The 14,348-nt window shown below is 39.4% G+C and overlaps 2 protein-coding genes across 3 annotated transcripts; both read left to right on the top strand.

Moving 5' to 3' along the window:
* Positions 1-915: 915 nt before the first annotated feature.
* On the top strand, positions 916-1,457 carry LOC103695551 (potassium transporter 2-like). The gene is made up of 2 exons (XM_008776916.3): positions 916-954; positions 1,053-1,457. Exons 1-2 carry the CDS (start codon positions 916-918, stop codon positions 1,455-1,457), a joined length of 444 nt encoding a protein of 147 aa, XP_008775138.2.
* Positions 1,458-7,954: 6,497 nt separating this feature from the next.
* LOC120112837 (disease resistance protein RGA2-like) lies at positions 7,955-14,331 on the top strand. 2 transcript variants are annotated; one of them, XM_039132736.1, is made up of 3 exons: positions 7,955-9,326; positions 10,885-13,560; positions 13,884-14,331. In XM_039132736.1, exons 1-2 carry the CDS (start codon positions 8,328-8,330, stop codon positions 13,537-13,539), a joined length of 3,654 nt encoding a protein of 1,217 aa, XP_038988664.1. In that variant the 5' UTR covers positions 7,955-8,327; the 3' UTR covers positions 13,540-13,560; positions 13,884-14,331. The 2 variants fall into 2 exon arrangements, with proteins under 2 accessions (XP_038988664.1, XP_038988663.1); XM_039132735.1 differs by having other exon boundaries at positions 10,885-14,331.
* Positions 14,332-14,348: the final 17 nt, after the last annotated feature.

Genomic DNA, 14,348 nt, shown 5'->3' with positions numbered 1-14,348 from the left:
TCTCTAAAGTTTCTGGAAAGAAACATTAAGTAGCATATTTATGCAAATCCACGAAATTCAGTGAAATAAGTAAATGGATTCATCCATTTCTATCACTGGTAGCTGAATTATTATGCATACATCGGAATAAGTCATCTTTTGAACCTTCAAAATAGAGCTTTAGGTTCATGGGCATGAAGTAAATGACAAACCTGCAATGAGCTATAAAAATGCAATGCAACACTTGGAGGCTCGAATAGAGCCATCTTCTCTGCCATAGATCCAATGATACTAGGTTTATATATCCCTAGAGATTAAGGCTGCAAATAGATCAGGTTGACCCGTGACCCAATCCAACCCGACCTGTTTAGACCCGATCCAACCTGAATTTTAGGACCTGTGAGGCCGGATTGGGTCCTAATTTGGACCAGTTCTATTTTTTGAGTCGGATCTGCGTCAACCCAATCTCGATCCGATCTGGACTCGACCCGACCCATTTTTTTTTGGGTCAAGTTTGGATGGTTTACCAAAAGAAATTCGATCCGATCCGATCCGACCCGCACTCGGATTACGGATTACTCATTTAGACCCGCTGGCGGAAAGCGCTCCCCTTCTTTCTTTCTTCCTTTCTTTCTCTCTCTCTCTCTCTCTCTCTCTCTCTCTCTTTCTTTCTTCTTCTGCTGCTGCTGCTTCTCACCCTCCCTGGATGATCCTCCGATCCCCATTTGACCCTCAGCTCCAAAATTTCACCTACCGCTACCAAAGCCCATAAAAATTAAAACAGTTTCCCCCAAACCCAACTCCCTCCCCTCTCCTTTTCCCCTCTCGAGCTTCTCACTACCCCATCATTTAGCTGGGAATTCTTTCTTTCCCATCGACGCGTTCTCTGGAAAAACTCAATGTGTTTTCCAAGATATTGAGACCTCTCCGCTTGCCATGGATCTCGAGGGTGGCATCTACTCCAGTCCCTCCAAGGTAAGCTGGATTCCTCATCTGTTCCCTGTCTCATCTCATCTCATCACATCATCTAGTTTTCATGCGCTGATAAGGATTCGAGGGCTGGGTGATGACAGAGGGATTCTTGGAGGGCGGTGTTAACTTTGGCGTACCAGAGCCTGGGGATGGTGTACGGGGACCTGAGCACGTCGCCGCTGTACGAGTACAAGAGCACCTTCGCGGGGGACATCCAGCACTCGGAGACTAACGAGGAGATCTACGGCATGCTCTCCTTCGTCTTCTGGACCCTCAACCTCTTCCCGCTCCTCAAGTACGTCTTCATCGTGCTCCAAGCCGATGACAACGGCGAGGGCGGCACCTTCGCACTCTACTCCCTCCTCTGCCGCCACGTTCGCGTCGGCTTCCTCCACAGCAGCCAACTCGCCGATGAGGAGCGGACCGGACCCGGACTCGAACCCGAACCCGACTTGAATTATTCAGGTTGGGTCTGGAACTACGTAGACCCAATCAAATCTGAATAATTCGTTGAATGAAAATTATAGTTGTGGACGCGATCCGACCTGATCCGATCTTCAATTAGGTCAGATTTGAGTCTAAAACTAAGACCCGAGCGAAAAACCGGATCGGATCGGGGTCACTTAAGACCCGATCCGATCTATTTGCATCCCTACTAGAGATGGAGCATACAATTGAAAGGATTACATAGTCGCAACTAATTGAGGCTTTTATTTTTTTATGGTAAAGGAGGCAAAGCCACCAGTTTCTATTGAGGAGAACACACTAAAAATTTATGTAGAGGATGAACCTCTTGACTTGCTGTACTCAAGTGAAGCGCCTTTCTTTAGACACCTATACAAGAGAAATCAACAAAAATAACCAAATGCATCTAATAAAAGATATTAAAATTTAAAAAAAAAAATGAAAAGAAGAATGTTGAAGCATATTTTTGAGATAATTGTTAGCAAAGTATAATTATTCATGATGCCATAGTATGTGAAGAAAAGAAAAATGTAAGGGCATGACTTTAGGACTGGAAAGGCCCTTTGAGCTTCTTTCTTCCAGTGGTCACGGCTTGCATCCACGGGTGCAAACAAACCAAGTGAAGCTGAGCTGATCATCAGGTTGCGTGGGCTTAGTTTGATATGTAACAATGGTGGTAATTTATGACCTTACCCCGAAATAACCCAATTTAAGGGAGTTCAGGTTTTTGGGAAAATTAGTTCGGGTCATATGAACCAATTTGACCTCCTTGTTAAAATGAGTCAAGAATCCTGACACATTCAACTCGCTTAGACCTATTTAATAGCTGGGTTGCATGGATACAATTATAACCCAAATCTAATTAAGACATGCTTAGTCCATTTAATTGTTTAAGATTCATTGCTTAAACTTATTTGACTTGACTCAACTTATTTATTAAAAGGATTATGCAAGTCAGGTTGAGTTAGCTATCTAATAAAAAGATTGGGTTTGGTATCTGATTTTTGACCCATCCAATGAATAGGTTGGTTAGGTTAATAGATTTCCAACCTGACTCATGCCCGTCCCGATGCCCGGCTAGAGCTCAAGCCGAACTTGACATATCTTGCCTAGGCTCAAGTCATATGAGCCCTAATGACATATCTATCTAAATCTGTCCTCTCACCATAAGAAAATCAAGAATTACCGATCCTTTTTATTGTATATACCGATACTTATAAGCATCATTAGTTTTATATAAAACGTCACAAAAGCATCGGTAATGTGAGCACTGAAAATCAATTTGCCAACGCTTTCAGCAATTAGCGACGCAAATAAGCATCACCAATTAGCAATGCTTAATAGCGTCGGCCATTAGGGACGCTAACAAATGTCAGCCATTAGCGACGCTAAAAAGTGTAGCTGATATTTCTTATAACGACACTTTAAAGTGTTGTAAGAGTTTCTTAAGAAATATATATATATATATATATATATATATATATATATATATATATATATATATATATATATATATATATATATATATAATCAACGAAAGCATTTAGTCCAATCAAACCCATACATATCAAAAATTAGATTTGTTGTGGAACGAACAAAATCATTATAAGCTTGAATGAAAGTAATTAAATATTGTTTAAAGTTTTACATTCTCATAGTAACAAAAAAGCTACAGCTTGCTCTAGGTTTTTTTATAAAAAAGAAAAAAATAAATCCAGATGTAACCAATCAATCTTATTTTGTTAAAAATTGAAAGCGAACACAAAATGCAATTAGTAGATATCATCTTCTAATCAAAAAGACTATCAAGGGAAACTCCAATATATCAGATTCGGCTATTATTTGGGATTCGGCTCATTCAGCTCCTCTTCAGCTGCGAGATATTTTGCATGCTGATGCCAATAGTCGTATTTATTGTAGAGCCGTATAATTATTGCCGTCTAAAAAATTAAAAAAAGCCCCAGCCCAATGAGGTGGGGGCTTTAAATGCCCCAGCAACAGGGAGCTCTTCCATGCCCACATTAACCAACATGGCAATTGCCTTGGCAGTTGGCAGATCAGCTTGTTTGCTGCTGGTTAGAGGTGGTCTCATTTCGTGCTGGGAGGAGGACAGGCCTCGTCCCAACACAACTCCAGCACTCCATGAATGAGGCCAGCTTGTGAAGTTGGTCTACAACTTAGATGGATCAAATGATGTAACAAGGCTATATTTTCCTCAATCTGCAAACAGATCAATCAAGGTCCACATGTTATGTACTACAATGAACCTTTTTTTCTTTTCTTTTTTCTTTTTTCTTTTTTGACAAAGAAAAAGTGGTAAAATTGTCTAGTTACTGTAAGCCATGCTTGCTTTTCAGTTTTTGCTTGTACAAACTTAAAACATATTGAATAATCCAGTCATTCTTCCCAATTAGTAGAACTTGGGGGATCTAACTTAGCATGGATTCTTCTTTGCTTAAGCCTTCTTAGATCTGAGATGGGGGTTGCTCTACGGATTTGGGAGATTAAGATTTAATAGAATTAAAGCAAAAGAAGAAGAGGAGGGGAGGGTAAGAGCTAAAGCTAAGGAGAAGGAGGTGCTAGAGAGGGGGGGAGGAGGAAAAAAGTATCTGCGAGGACGGGTGGAGGTGCAACTCGGGTGATTGGGGTCAGTCGGTCGGGGCCGAAGAGGAAAAGGGGCTGCAATCAGGACGCTAGGGCTGGTGGGTCGGAGGAGGAGGTTTTAATATTTGCTTTGGATGACACTTATAAGCATCGTCTTAGTCTTTTCTTTTAGCTTCCGACGACGCTTATAAGCATTATCTTAGTCTTCTTTTTGGCATCCGACAACACTTATAAGCATCGTTTTAAACTAGTCTTAGGCTTTCGATGACGCTTTTAAGTGTCGTCTTAATATTTGCTTCCGATGATGCTTATAAGTGCCGTCTTAGTTTAATTTCTGACGACGCTACTTAGAAGCGTCGACAAATTTTGACGCAGGAGCCAAATTACCGAGGTTTCTATCGAGCATCGGCATATATATGTCGACAATTTTCAATTTTTCTATAGTGTCTCTGTTCAGACTAGCCCGATCTCTAAAATTTCTTTTAGCTCGACTTGTTTCCTAATTTTTTTTTATTTTTTTTTTTTGCTAAAGGAAAGAGGAAGGGGGGAGGAAGGGGGGAGCCCACCCCCGCGTAGCAGCCCCGACCACTGGGCCCCCACCCTGCCAGGAGAATGTTCGATGCGGGTAGACCAAGTCGTGTGTTGGGCACGCCGACCTATTTTACTCATACCCTCCCCACCTGTGGGCCGGCTCGGTTACCCAACCCGACCCTCCGTGTGAGTACGTCACACCTGGCACCACCTAGGCTACCAGCCGACCAGTAGCGCTTTCAGACCCCGTGTCCAGGCGTGGGGCATCCGGTCCCCGAATTTAATCGACGCCCGCGCATTTCGAACCTGGAACCACTTGGTTGGAAGCAAACGCTCCGTTCCAACTGGGCTACCACCTTGGTGGCGACTTGTTTCCTAATTGAGCCAAGCTTAAACTGTCCCAATCGAACAGACCTTGAGATGCTCAGTACAGACGGTTTTTTTCAAGCTCTACTTGTAGCACCATATCTTGATAAAGAATATTCAAACCTAGGATCTCCTTGCTATTTTCAATCAATATCTTCTGAGAATGCAAGCTAGAATGATATCCCAAAAATCTCCCCTCTCAAACCACTAAACTGACAGCTAGAAATGGAATATATCATTTTTTAATGTTGTAAAAAAAATCAAAGCTGTAGATTAATACAAAAACGCTTTCAACGCATTTTCTTGCCGAGGCAGGACAAAGCCTGACATGTCAACTATGGATCAAAATCGGACTTAGAAATTACCTAATCGAATCCCTTGACACTCATCTGCAATCACTCATTACTTGTACCAACCAAAATTATTTCAAATTAGCATGCTTATATGATCGCATCCAACAATACTTACTTGCAACAACTTGAAATCTTCAGACGCCTGCAAGACTCAAATTCATGAGCTCTTTTCATGAGATAATTATGCTATTAAGCCTCATATTTATTGTTGATGCATCCCATGTCAGCTTAAGTTTCTGAGGTCAATTGGTCCATTAACATAGTTTCCATAGAGTATCGTTTATCACTTTTCAATCTTTCCACGATACTTACCAGAACGGTTGCACCCAAATCTAATTATGGGCCGGGCTTGGGCCGAGAAAAGGTTAAATTTTAAATAGGCTCAGCTGGAAGCGTAATTAAAAATAAATAGAGTCTCAGCCCAGAGCCCGGCCCATGATCAGCTATAGTTGCACTATGCAATCTCTCTTTTAAAAAATTGAAAGTAGCCACTTACCAAAGAAAAATGGACTATTGATCAGTTAAACTTTACATATATACATAAGCAACCAGGTAAGTAGAATATTAGATCATCTCATTGAGAGATTATAACTCAGTGGGCCCCCCTAAAAAATAAAATAAAAATAAAAATCTACGCCAATCTTGACATGTACACTCTGCTTTCCATCCTTGTCTACTCATCAATTTCATGATCCAACCATGGACAATCATCTCAAAACACTAATGGTGCTTCTCAGCATGTCCAAGATGATCTTAGGAACTATAATGTCGCTTTTAGGAATAAAAGTTAATCAATCCATTAAATAGTTAGCCTCCTAGTGAACTGGGGTTAGCCTCCAATGAGGCCCAGTACGGCCCATTCAAGGCCTATTCTTACATAACCTATATAGAACAATCTCGTTAGCTTATTCATTATCAGTGACAGATATGAGTGCAGAAACCAGTGGAGATGCAGAAAAGCATACCATGTCAGACCATCAGATAAGCAACTTAAGGTAACTGGAAACATTTGAAACATTACCGACACAAATAGTAGGAAATGTAAAATAAATAGGAGTGGTAGAAAGTTTATTACTATCCGAGACATTGGGGAGGGAAGCAGGAGGGAGAATAGCTTAGCTGCAACTGGGGAGGGAATTAACTGGTGTTGTTTTCAACTATACTGTCCCGCAGGCTAAAACTAATTGCCGAGCATAAAATTTCCAACTAAAGTAAGACTTCATACTTCTTGATGATATGTGAACCCAACATGGTCATAAAGTTCTTGAGTTATATTGACCCAACACTTCCAATATAATAAAGCAGCAGAGTTGCACTTTTCAAGCTCGAGAGATTATCACAATACCTACGTTGCATGCCAATATATTGCTAATGAACTATTGAGGCCTCAGTCTTAAACATTTATACTCTTCTTTCTTTTGGTTTTTGTTTTAAAAGAAGCCAAGCCTCCAGGAGGCTGCTTATCCTCTCATTCTTACATCCCATTAGGGGACTGATGGTTGTTACACATTAAATTTACAAATACCTCATCGACAAACCATTCGTCTTGGGGGGAGGGGGGGTGTAATTCAACATAAATTCTTTTACAAACAAGAGCTATCATTGTTCTAATAAAAAAATCAGAGAAACATCTAAATACAAAACACTTTTACTAAGCGGCTCCCTATGATGTGAAAGTCTTTCAATCTTCTTGATTATTAAATCTCTCTCTTCTTCAAGATGCTCACCTTCACCTAGACAAAGAAATAAAAATCAGATAACAGTAATAATAAACCTACAAAAGAAAAGGCATGAACCAACCCTATGACAGCCCATTGTTTAGCAAACCAGATAGATCTCTATACCTCAATTTACTTAGCCATAGTGAAGATAACTGCCCAAGGATAATTATCTTCATTGCCGATGTGGATCACTTGGATGTGCACAGCCAAAGTTTTCCACGCATATGGCACGCGAGAATTGTGGTCCCTTCAGCAAAATTATTGTTGTGATTTTTGTCCACGCGTAGGTTGGAATTTTAAAGGGACAGCTATCATGATAGCGCCAAAGAAAGTTTCGCGGAAATTTCGTAAAGACAAGCATCTTTCGTCTTTTTTTAATAAAGTAATATTCTTTCTCTTTTTAAAAACTTCGTCTTTACGACCGGGACCTGTTAAAGAATATTTCTTTCCCTGTTGCGTGATAAGGACATCCAACGACGGGCCAGCTGCCACTCCAGTGAAATGTGGTTTAGATTCTCTTTCACCTTGACTTAAATAACACCGCAAGTATCACGAGAAATGTTTTTTTTTTTTTTTTTGATACAAACAAACATGAAGACTTGACGGGAGGAGAAGACACCAAGCAATATTCTTCCTTCGATTTTATTTTTTTTGTTGTGAAGTCATTCTTCCTGGTAGGCGACGGGAAGAAGCGTAATCATGGATGACATGCATTTGGTTCCCAATCCAAAATAAAATTAAAATTAAAATCAAAAATAAAATAAAATAAAAATTAAAATAAAAATTAAAATAAATATATTTTTCGATAGGTTTAGTTCATCGTTGAAATCAAAATCAAAAAACAAATTAAACCGAATATTAAAAAAAAAAATTAGATTACATTTTGAAAAATTAAGATATTGTTATTTCTTCTTGAAATCGGAATAAAAATAAAATTTTCTGCAACCAAAAAAAATGAAAACAAGAGTGATCTATTTTCGTTCCCATTCTAGGTATAATTCTCCCAGCCAAACATCTTCGGATTATCGTTCCTAAAATCATGTAATGGTAGCCCCGAATGTTCGTTGACGTGACAGTAATTTAGTTTGGTAAGATAAACTGAAATAATGGGTAATTACTACAATGCAGAGCACTTGATTACAGACGTTGGGACCACTATTGATTAACCTTTCTGTTCGCATCAAGCAGGGAAGGGAATAGAACAAAAAAGGAAAGCTTCCGGAGCACCTACAGATCTAGCGGAAAGAGGGAGAGCATTTCCACTGGGTCACTTTCTTTGCCATTCATCAACACTTCTTCCCAAATCAATCGGAGAGACTCTTTGGAGCCTGGAGTAATGGCTGACGTGCTTTTCTCAGCCTTGCTACCGGTGGTGATGGAGAAGGCAACCGACCATGTTCTCCAACAGTTTGGAATGATGTGGGGCATCCATGAGAAGCTAGAAAAGCTGGAAAGAATGCTGTCGGCAATCCTGGACAGACTTGGAGATGCAGAGGAGCGGCAAGTCAAGGAAGCGGGTGTGAAGAGCTGGTTGGCAGCACTGAAGAATGCAGCCTACGAAGCAGACGACATACTGGATTACTTCAATGTGGAAGCAAAGCGGCGGAAGGCAGAGATTCAGATCGACATGACAAAAAAGGTGCGCAGCTTCTTTTCTCTTGGCAATCCAGTTTCGTTTCGCCTTAAGATGGGGCGAGAGTTGCATGCTATTGTTGAAAAAATAGAGAAACTAGTAGATGAGGGAAATAAATTTGGTTTCACGGTCAAAACCCAACCACAAAAGGACAGGCCACAAACCCACTCCTATGTGGATGAGTCAGAGGTCATCGGCAGGGAGGAAGATAAAGCAAAAATAGTGGAGTTGTTACTTGATCATGATAACAACCGGAATGTTGCAGTCCTTCCCATAGTTGGGATGGGGGGTTTGGGTAAGACCACACTGGCCCAATTGATTTACAAAGATGAGACGGTGGAGAAACATTTCGAGCCACGAATGTGGGTCTTTGTGTCGGATGAGTTCGATGTTAAAAAACTTGCTAAAGATATAATAGCTTCAGCAGCCCCAGATGATAAGTGCGACCAATCGGACATGGACTCGTTACAACGCCGCCTTCGAGAAGTTGTAAGTGGGAAGAGGTACTTACTTGTATTAGATGACATTTGGAACGAGGATCAGGCAAAGTGGACTGAGCTAAAAACTCTACTAGAAACGGGTGGAGAAGGGAGTAGGATTGTTGTGACTACACGAAGTGAGCGGGCATCGTCGATAATGGGTACCCTCGGCCCTTATCGCCCAGAGTGTTTGACTGAGGATGATTCTTGGGCATTGTTTAAGGCCCTGTTTGGGGGAGCTGTTAGCAGTAGAGCTGTTAGAAGTAGAGCTGTTGGAAGTAGAGCTGTTTGAAGTAGAGCTGTTATAAAAAGCTGTTTGCTGTTTGGTAACTACATTCGTAAAGTGCTGTTGTACTTTATTTTGTGTTTGGTAAACAAACTAAGAAAGTACTTTTGTATGACAAAATTACCATAAAGGACATTGCATAGTATTATACAACAGAACATAATAAAACATAACATAAATTAATACATAAATATACGATATAGTATAATATTATTGTAATATAAAATAATATTATGTTAATATAGCATAATAGTAATATAATTATTAGAATAAATTAATATTTGGTAATATAACATAATATTAAATTATTTAACATAACATATTAATGTATTATGATATAATATAATATATATTATATTTATAGTATAATACAATAATAAAAGTATAAAATATTATAATTATTAGTATAAATTAATTTCTCATAATATAACATAATATTAAATTATTTAAAAAAATATTAATGTATTATAATGTAATGTAATATAATACAATATTTATAGTATAATACAATAATAAAGGTATAAAATATTATAATTATTATTATAAATTAATTTTCCATAATATAACATAATATTAAATTATTTAAAATAACATATTAATGTATTATAATGTAATGTAATATAATATAATATTCATAGTATAATATAATAATAAAGTTATAAAATATTATAATTATTTGTATAAATTAATTTTTCATAATATAACATAATATTAAATTATTTAACATAACATATTAATGTATTATGATATAATATAATATGATCTTATATTTATAGTATAATACAAAAATAAAGGTATAAAATATTATAATTATTAGTATATATTAATTTTCCATAATATAACATAATATTAAATTATTTAACATAACATATTAATGTATTATGATATGATATAATATGATATTATATTTATAGTATAACACAAAAATAAAGGTATAAAATATTATAATTATTAGTATAAAATAATTTCCCATAATTTTTCATAAAATAATTTTCCGCGGTCCAGGGGCTCTTCTTCGTGGTCCACGCTCGAGGAGGACCTCAGCGTGGGCCGCAAGGTTGATGATAAAAAAAAAAACAATAGATTGATTTTGGAAGGTATGGAAAAGGATTAAAAAAATTTTCTTCTAAAATGTGGTTCAAGAGATGCATACAAAAATTGAAAAGAAAAATACCTTTTCTTATGGAAGGGAGTTTGACGGTTAGGGTTCTTGGCTCCAGCAGATTTTTAGGTTTATAAAGGGACAAACTATGTAATTATGTTATTTTAATATGGACATTTTTGTCAAAAATACAGCTTTCTGAAAAAGCTGAAACAGCTTCCTTTCAAAAGCTCCAAATTGGAGCTTCCTCCCAAAAGCTGTTTTCAGCTTCCCGCAAAAGCTGAAACAGCTTTTTGAAAAATTTACCAAACACAGTTTTTCATCTAAAAGTACTTTTGGAGGGCCAGAAAGTGCTTTCTGGCCCTCCAAAAGCTCCCCCAAACAGGGCCTAAGAAGAAAGCATTTGAAGGGAGAGCAGAAGAGCCTAAAAATCTCGTAAACATCGGCAAGGAAATTGTCAAGAAATGTGGTGGGTTGCCTCTGGCAGTGAAGACACTGGGGGGCTTAATGCAGTCCAAGAGCCAGGAAAGGGAATGGTTGTCCGTGAGGGATAGCGAGATTTGGGATCTGCAGGGCGCTGAAGATAGGATCTTAGCAGCACTAAGGTTGAGCTACAGTCATTTGCCTTCCCATTTAAAACAGTGCTTTGCTTTTTGTGCCATATTTCCCAAGGATTATGTGATGCAAAAGGATCTGTTGATTCAACTATGGATGGCCAACGGATTCATTCCATCCGATGGAAGAAAGGCGTTGGAGGACAAAGGGCAAGAGATTTTTAATGAGTTGGCTTGGAGATCTTTCTTTCAGGATATCAAGGAAGCTGAGGAGGACGGTGCTCTTTCATCCAGGCATGAACTTTATTATGTAACAACATGCAAGATGCATGACCTCATGCACGATCTGGCACAATCCATTATGGGGAACGAATGCCTTAGCATACAGGATCCTGCCAGGCAGGAAGATATATCTACGAAAGCCCGTCACTTGTTTACATTTAGGAAAGTTCAATTGAATAATTATCCAAATATTCTCACTCTCCGGTGCTGGGGATTCTCCGCTAGTATGCCTGCGGATTCATTAAAGCCAAAGTCCTTGAGAGCATTGGATCTACATTATAGTCCTATCACACGACTGCCTATTCCAATTGAATATTTGAAACATCTGAGATACCTCGACCTCTCTTATAGTTTTATTGAAGCATTACCGGATGCCACCAGCACACTTTTCAATCTACAAACTTTGAAACTCTCTAGATGCAAGAATCTACATAAGCTGCCTAAAGACATGAGAAATATGAGTAGCCTGAGGCATCTCTACATTGACAGATGTCCTAGTCTGAAGCAGCTGCCAGCAGGTATCAGGCACTTAAGCAGCATGCGAACATTAACCAAATATATTGTAGGCAATGATTCTGGAAGGCGTATAGGTGAATTGAATAGCTTAAATCTCGGTGGCCTTCTAGAGCTGTATAACCTGAGGAATGTAAGGGATGCAGCAGATGCTAAAGAAGCTAATCTTAGCTCGAAGCCTAACCTTTGCTCATTAATATTATGCTGGGATATGACTCAGTGGAATCCCGATCAATTCTATGGAGAAGATGTTTGGCCAACAGAAAATGCTGAAGAGGTGTTGGAAGCCCTTAGACCTCATGATGGCTTGAAGCTGCTAACAATATGGCGCTACGAGGGTGGCAGCTTTCCAACATGGATGATGGACACTGTATTGCTGCAAAATGTTGTTGAAATCCATCTGGGAGCTTGTCCAAGATGCCAACATCTTCCGCCTTTGTGGCAGCTACCTTCTCTTAAATTTCTCTGCTTGTTTAAGATGCATAACGTCAAGCACATTTACGGCAGCACCATCTATGGCAATGCAAGTAATGGCACAGTGCGAGCATTCCCCTCACTAAAAAGACTGGTGTTGCATACGATGCAGAGCTTAGAGAAGTGGTCAGAGTTTGAAGGAACTGCAGAGGTCCCGTTGGTTTTCCCTCATCTTGCTGAGCTTGAGATCAGTAATTGCCCAAATTTGATGACCATGCCAGAGCTACCATCTCTCCAAAGTTTAAAAATGAAGGGAACTACTAATAAGCAGTTGGGCTTGATCTGTAGTCTGACGACACTCTCTTCCCTTACTTCTCTCCTATCTTTGAGGATGGATTCTTGTGATGATCTGGTCTACTGGCCGGAGGCAGAATTCCGTGGCTTGAACTCACTGAAGAACTTAAGTCTCTATCATTGCAAGAAGTTGGTTGGCCCGTCACCTTTGCCATTATCCTCGTCATCATCAGGGGATGGGGAGCTCCTACCGAACTTGGAAGAGCTGGATATTGGAGATTGTGATGGTCTGTTGGAATTGCCCAAGTTGCCTGCTTCCCTCAAATCATTGCATGTTGACAGCTGCCCCAAATTGAATTCCTTGACAGAAGGCCTACCACTCCTACCAAACCTGGAAGAGCTGGATATTGAAGATTGTGATGGTCTGCTGGAATTGCCCAAGTTGCCTGCTTCCCTCAAATCACTGGATGTAGACTCCTGCCCTAAATTGAATTCCTTGTCGGAATGCCTGCGACATGCCACTGCTCTTGAGCATATCTATATTTGGAGTTGCCCAAGCCTGACTTCTCTGCCAGTAGATCTGGGGCACCTAACAGCACTCAAGGTGATGTCTATCACCAACCTTCCTGGCTTGAAATCTTTGCCACAAGGGCTAGGACAACTCGCTGCACTCAAGTCTCTGCGCATCGGCAGTTGCAGCAAATTGTCATCTCTGCCAGAAGGTATGCATGGCCTTACTGCCCTTCAGAATCTGTCTATTTGGCAATGCCCTCAGCTTTCATCACTCCCAGAAGGTCTGCAACGACGACTCCCCGGCCTTCTGGATCTGAATATTGAAGGGTGCCCCAACCTCGAGAGAAAGTGTAAGAGAGGAGGACCGTATTGGTACCTCATCTCACGCATCCCCAGTATCGAAATATTATCTGAGAGGAGCAACTTCAGCACATCCCTTCCTTCCTTTTCTTGCTTTAGAAGACCATCTACAGTCTAATGTCATCTCAGTCCTTTCGAGGTACAATCCCACCTCTCTCACACACACAAATGAAATAGAAATTAGTGAGTACAATTATTTATGTTCCCTCACATTCTCGTTCCTGCTGAGGGAATCTAGTGGCAAGTTTTAGTTCGGTTTGTCCATGCTCACTGAAGCAGTTCTTAAAGGTAATCAATGGCATCTTCCTTAGATGGTAGCCACTGTTCACATAAACTATTATGAACCAATTCATGATTCTGACAAGAATTTTTCAGGGATAAGAGGTCAAGTGGGAGCTGGAGGGATGCACATTGAAATTTTTCATTCATTTTTTCTCATTTTATTTTCTCTTGCTATGTCAGATAAGCAGCAAATTTAGCTTCAAGATGAATTAAGAGAGTCCACGGTACAAGCAGCTTTCTTGTCGATCATTTCAACATTGAACTTCTTGCTATTCTAAATCCAGTAATAGAAGAAACGACATACTATGCCTTGGATAAACTTTTCAAAGATTTCCAGACATTCAATGATCAAGTGGCTTTGTATGAATCTTCCTGATAGATTTGCTTTTGCTGTTGTTACGCATTTAAAGGGACACTAGGAAGAGATAAGCTTAACTCCCTTTCAGAAGATGTTATTTGGCATGTAATGTGATGTTGATTGTTTTCTCTGAACCTTATTTTATTTCATGTCCTTCGATATATAAATATTGTATTTGAAGACTTTGGATGGTACTTCTGCTTTATGTACCAAAAATAATTGAAAGATGGAGATGTTCATTAATTATTTGAACATCCACTTTGGGTGCTCTAACCATTTTTAAGTAT

This window comes from Phoenix dactylifera, chromosome 13, assembly GCF_009389715.1.
Source record: "Phoenix dactylifera cultivar Barhee BC4 chromosome 13, palm_55x_up_171113_PBpolish2nd_filt_p, whole genome shotgun sequence".
In the NCBI taxonomy this organism is placed as follows: domain Eukaryota; kingdom Viridiplantae; phylum Streptophyta; class Magnoliopsida; order Arecales; family Arecaceae; genus Phoenix; species Phoenix dactylifera.
The sequence above is the reverse complement of the archived record's forward strand: the minus strand, read 5'-3'. Positions and strand labels throughout refer to the sequence as shown.

Bases quoted from the DNA above. Each gene is read 5' to 3' on its own strand.
- LOC103695551 (XM_008776916.3), top strand. From the start codon at position 916: ATGGATCTCGAGGGTGGCATCTACTCCAGTCCCTCCAAG. The intron at 955-1,052 runs GTAAGCTGGATT...GGGTGATGACAG, and splicing joins TCTACTCCAGTCCCTCCAAG to AGGGATTCTTGGAGGGCGGT.
- LOC120112837 (XM_039132736.1), top strand. From the start codon at position 8,328: ATGGCTGACGTGCTTTTCTCAGCCTTGCTACCGGTGGTGATGGAGAAG. The intron at 9,327-10,884 runs GCCCTGTTTGGG...ACAGGGCCTAAG, and splicing joins ATTCTTGGGCATTGTTTAAG to AAGAAAGCATTTGAAGGGAG.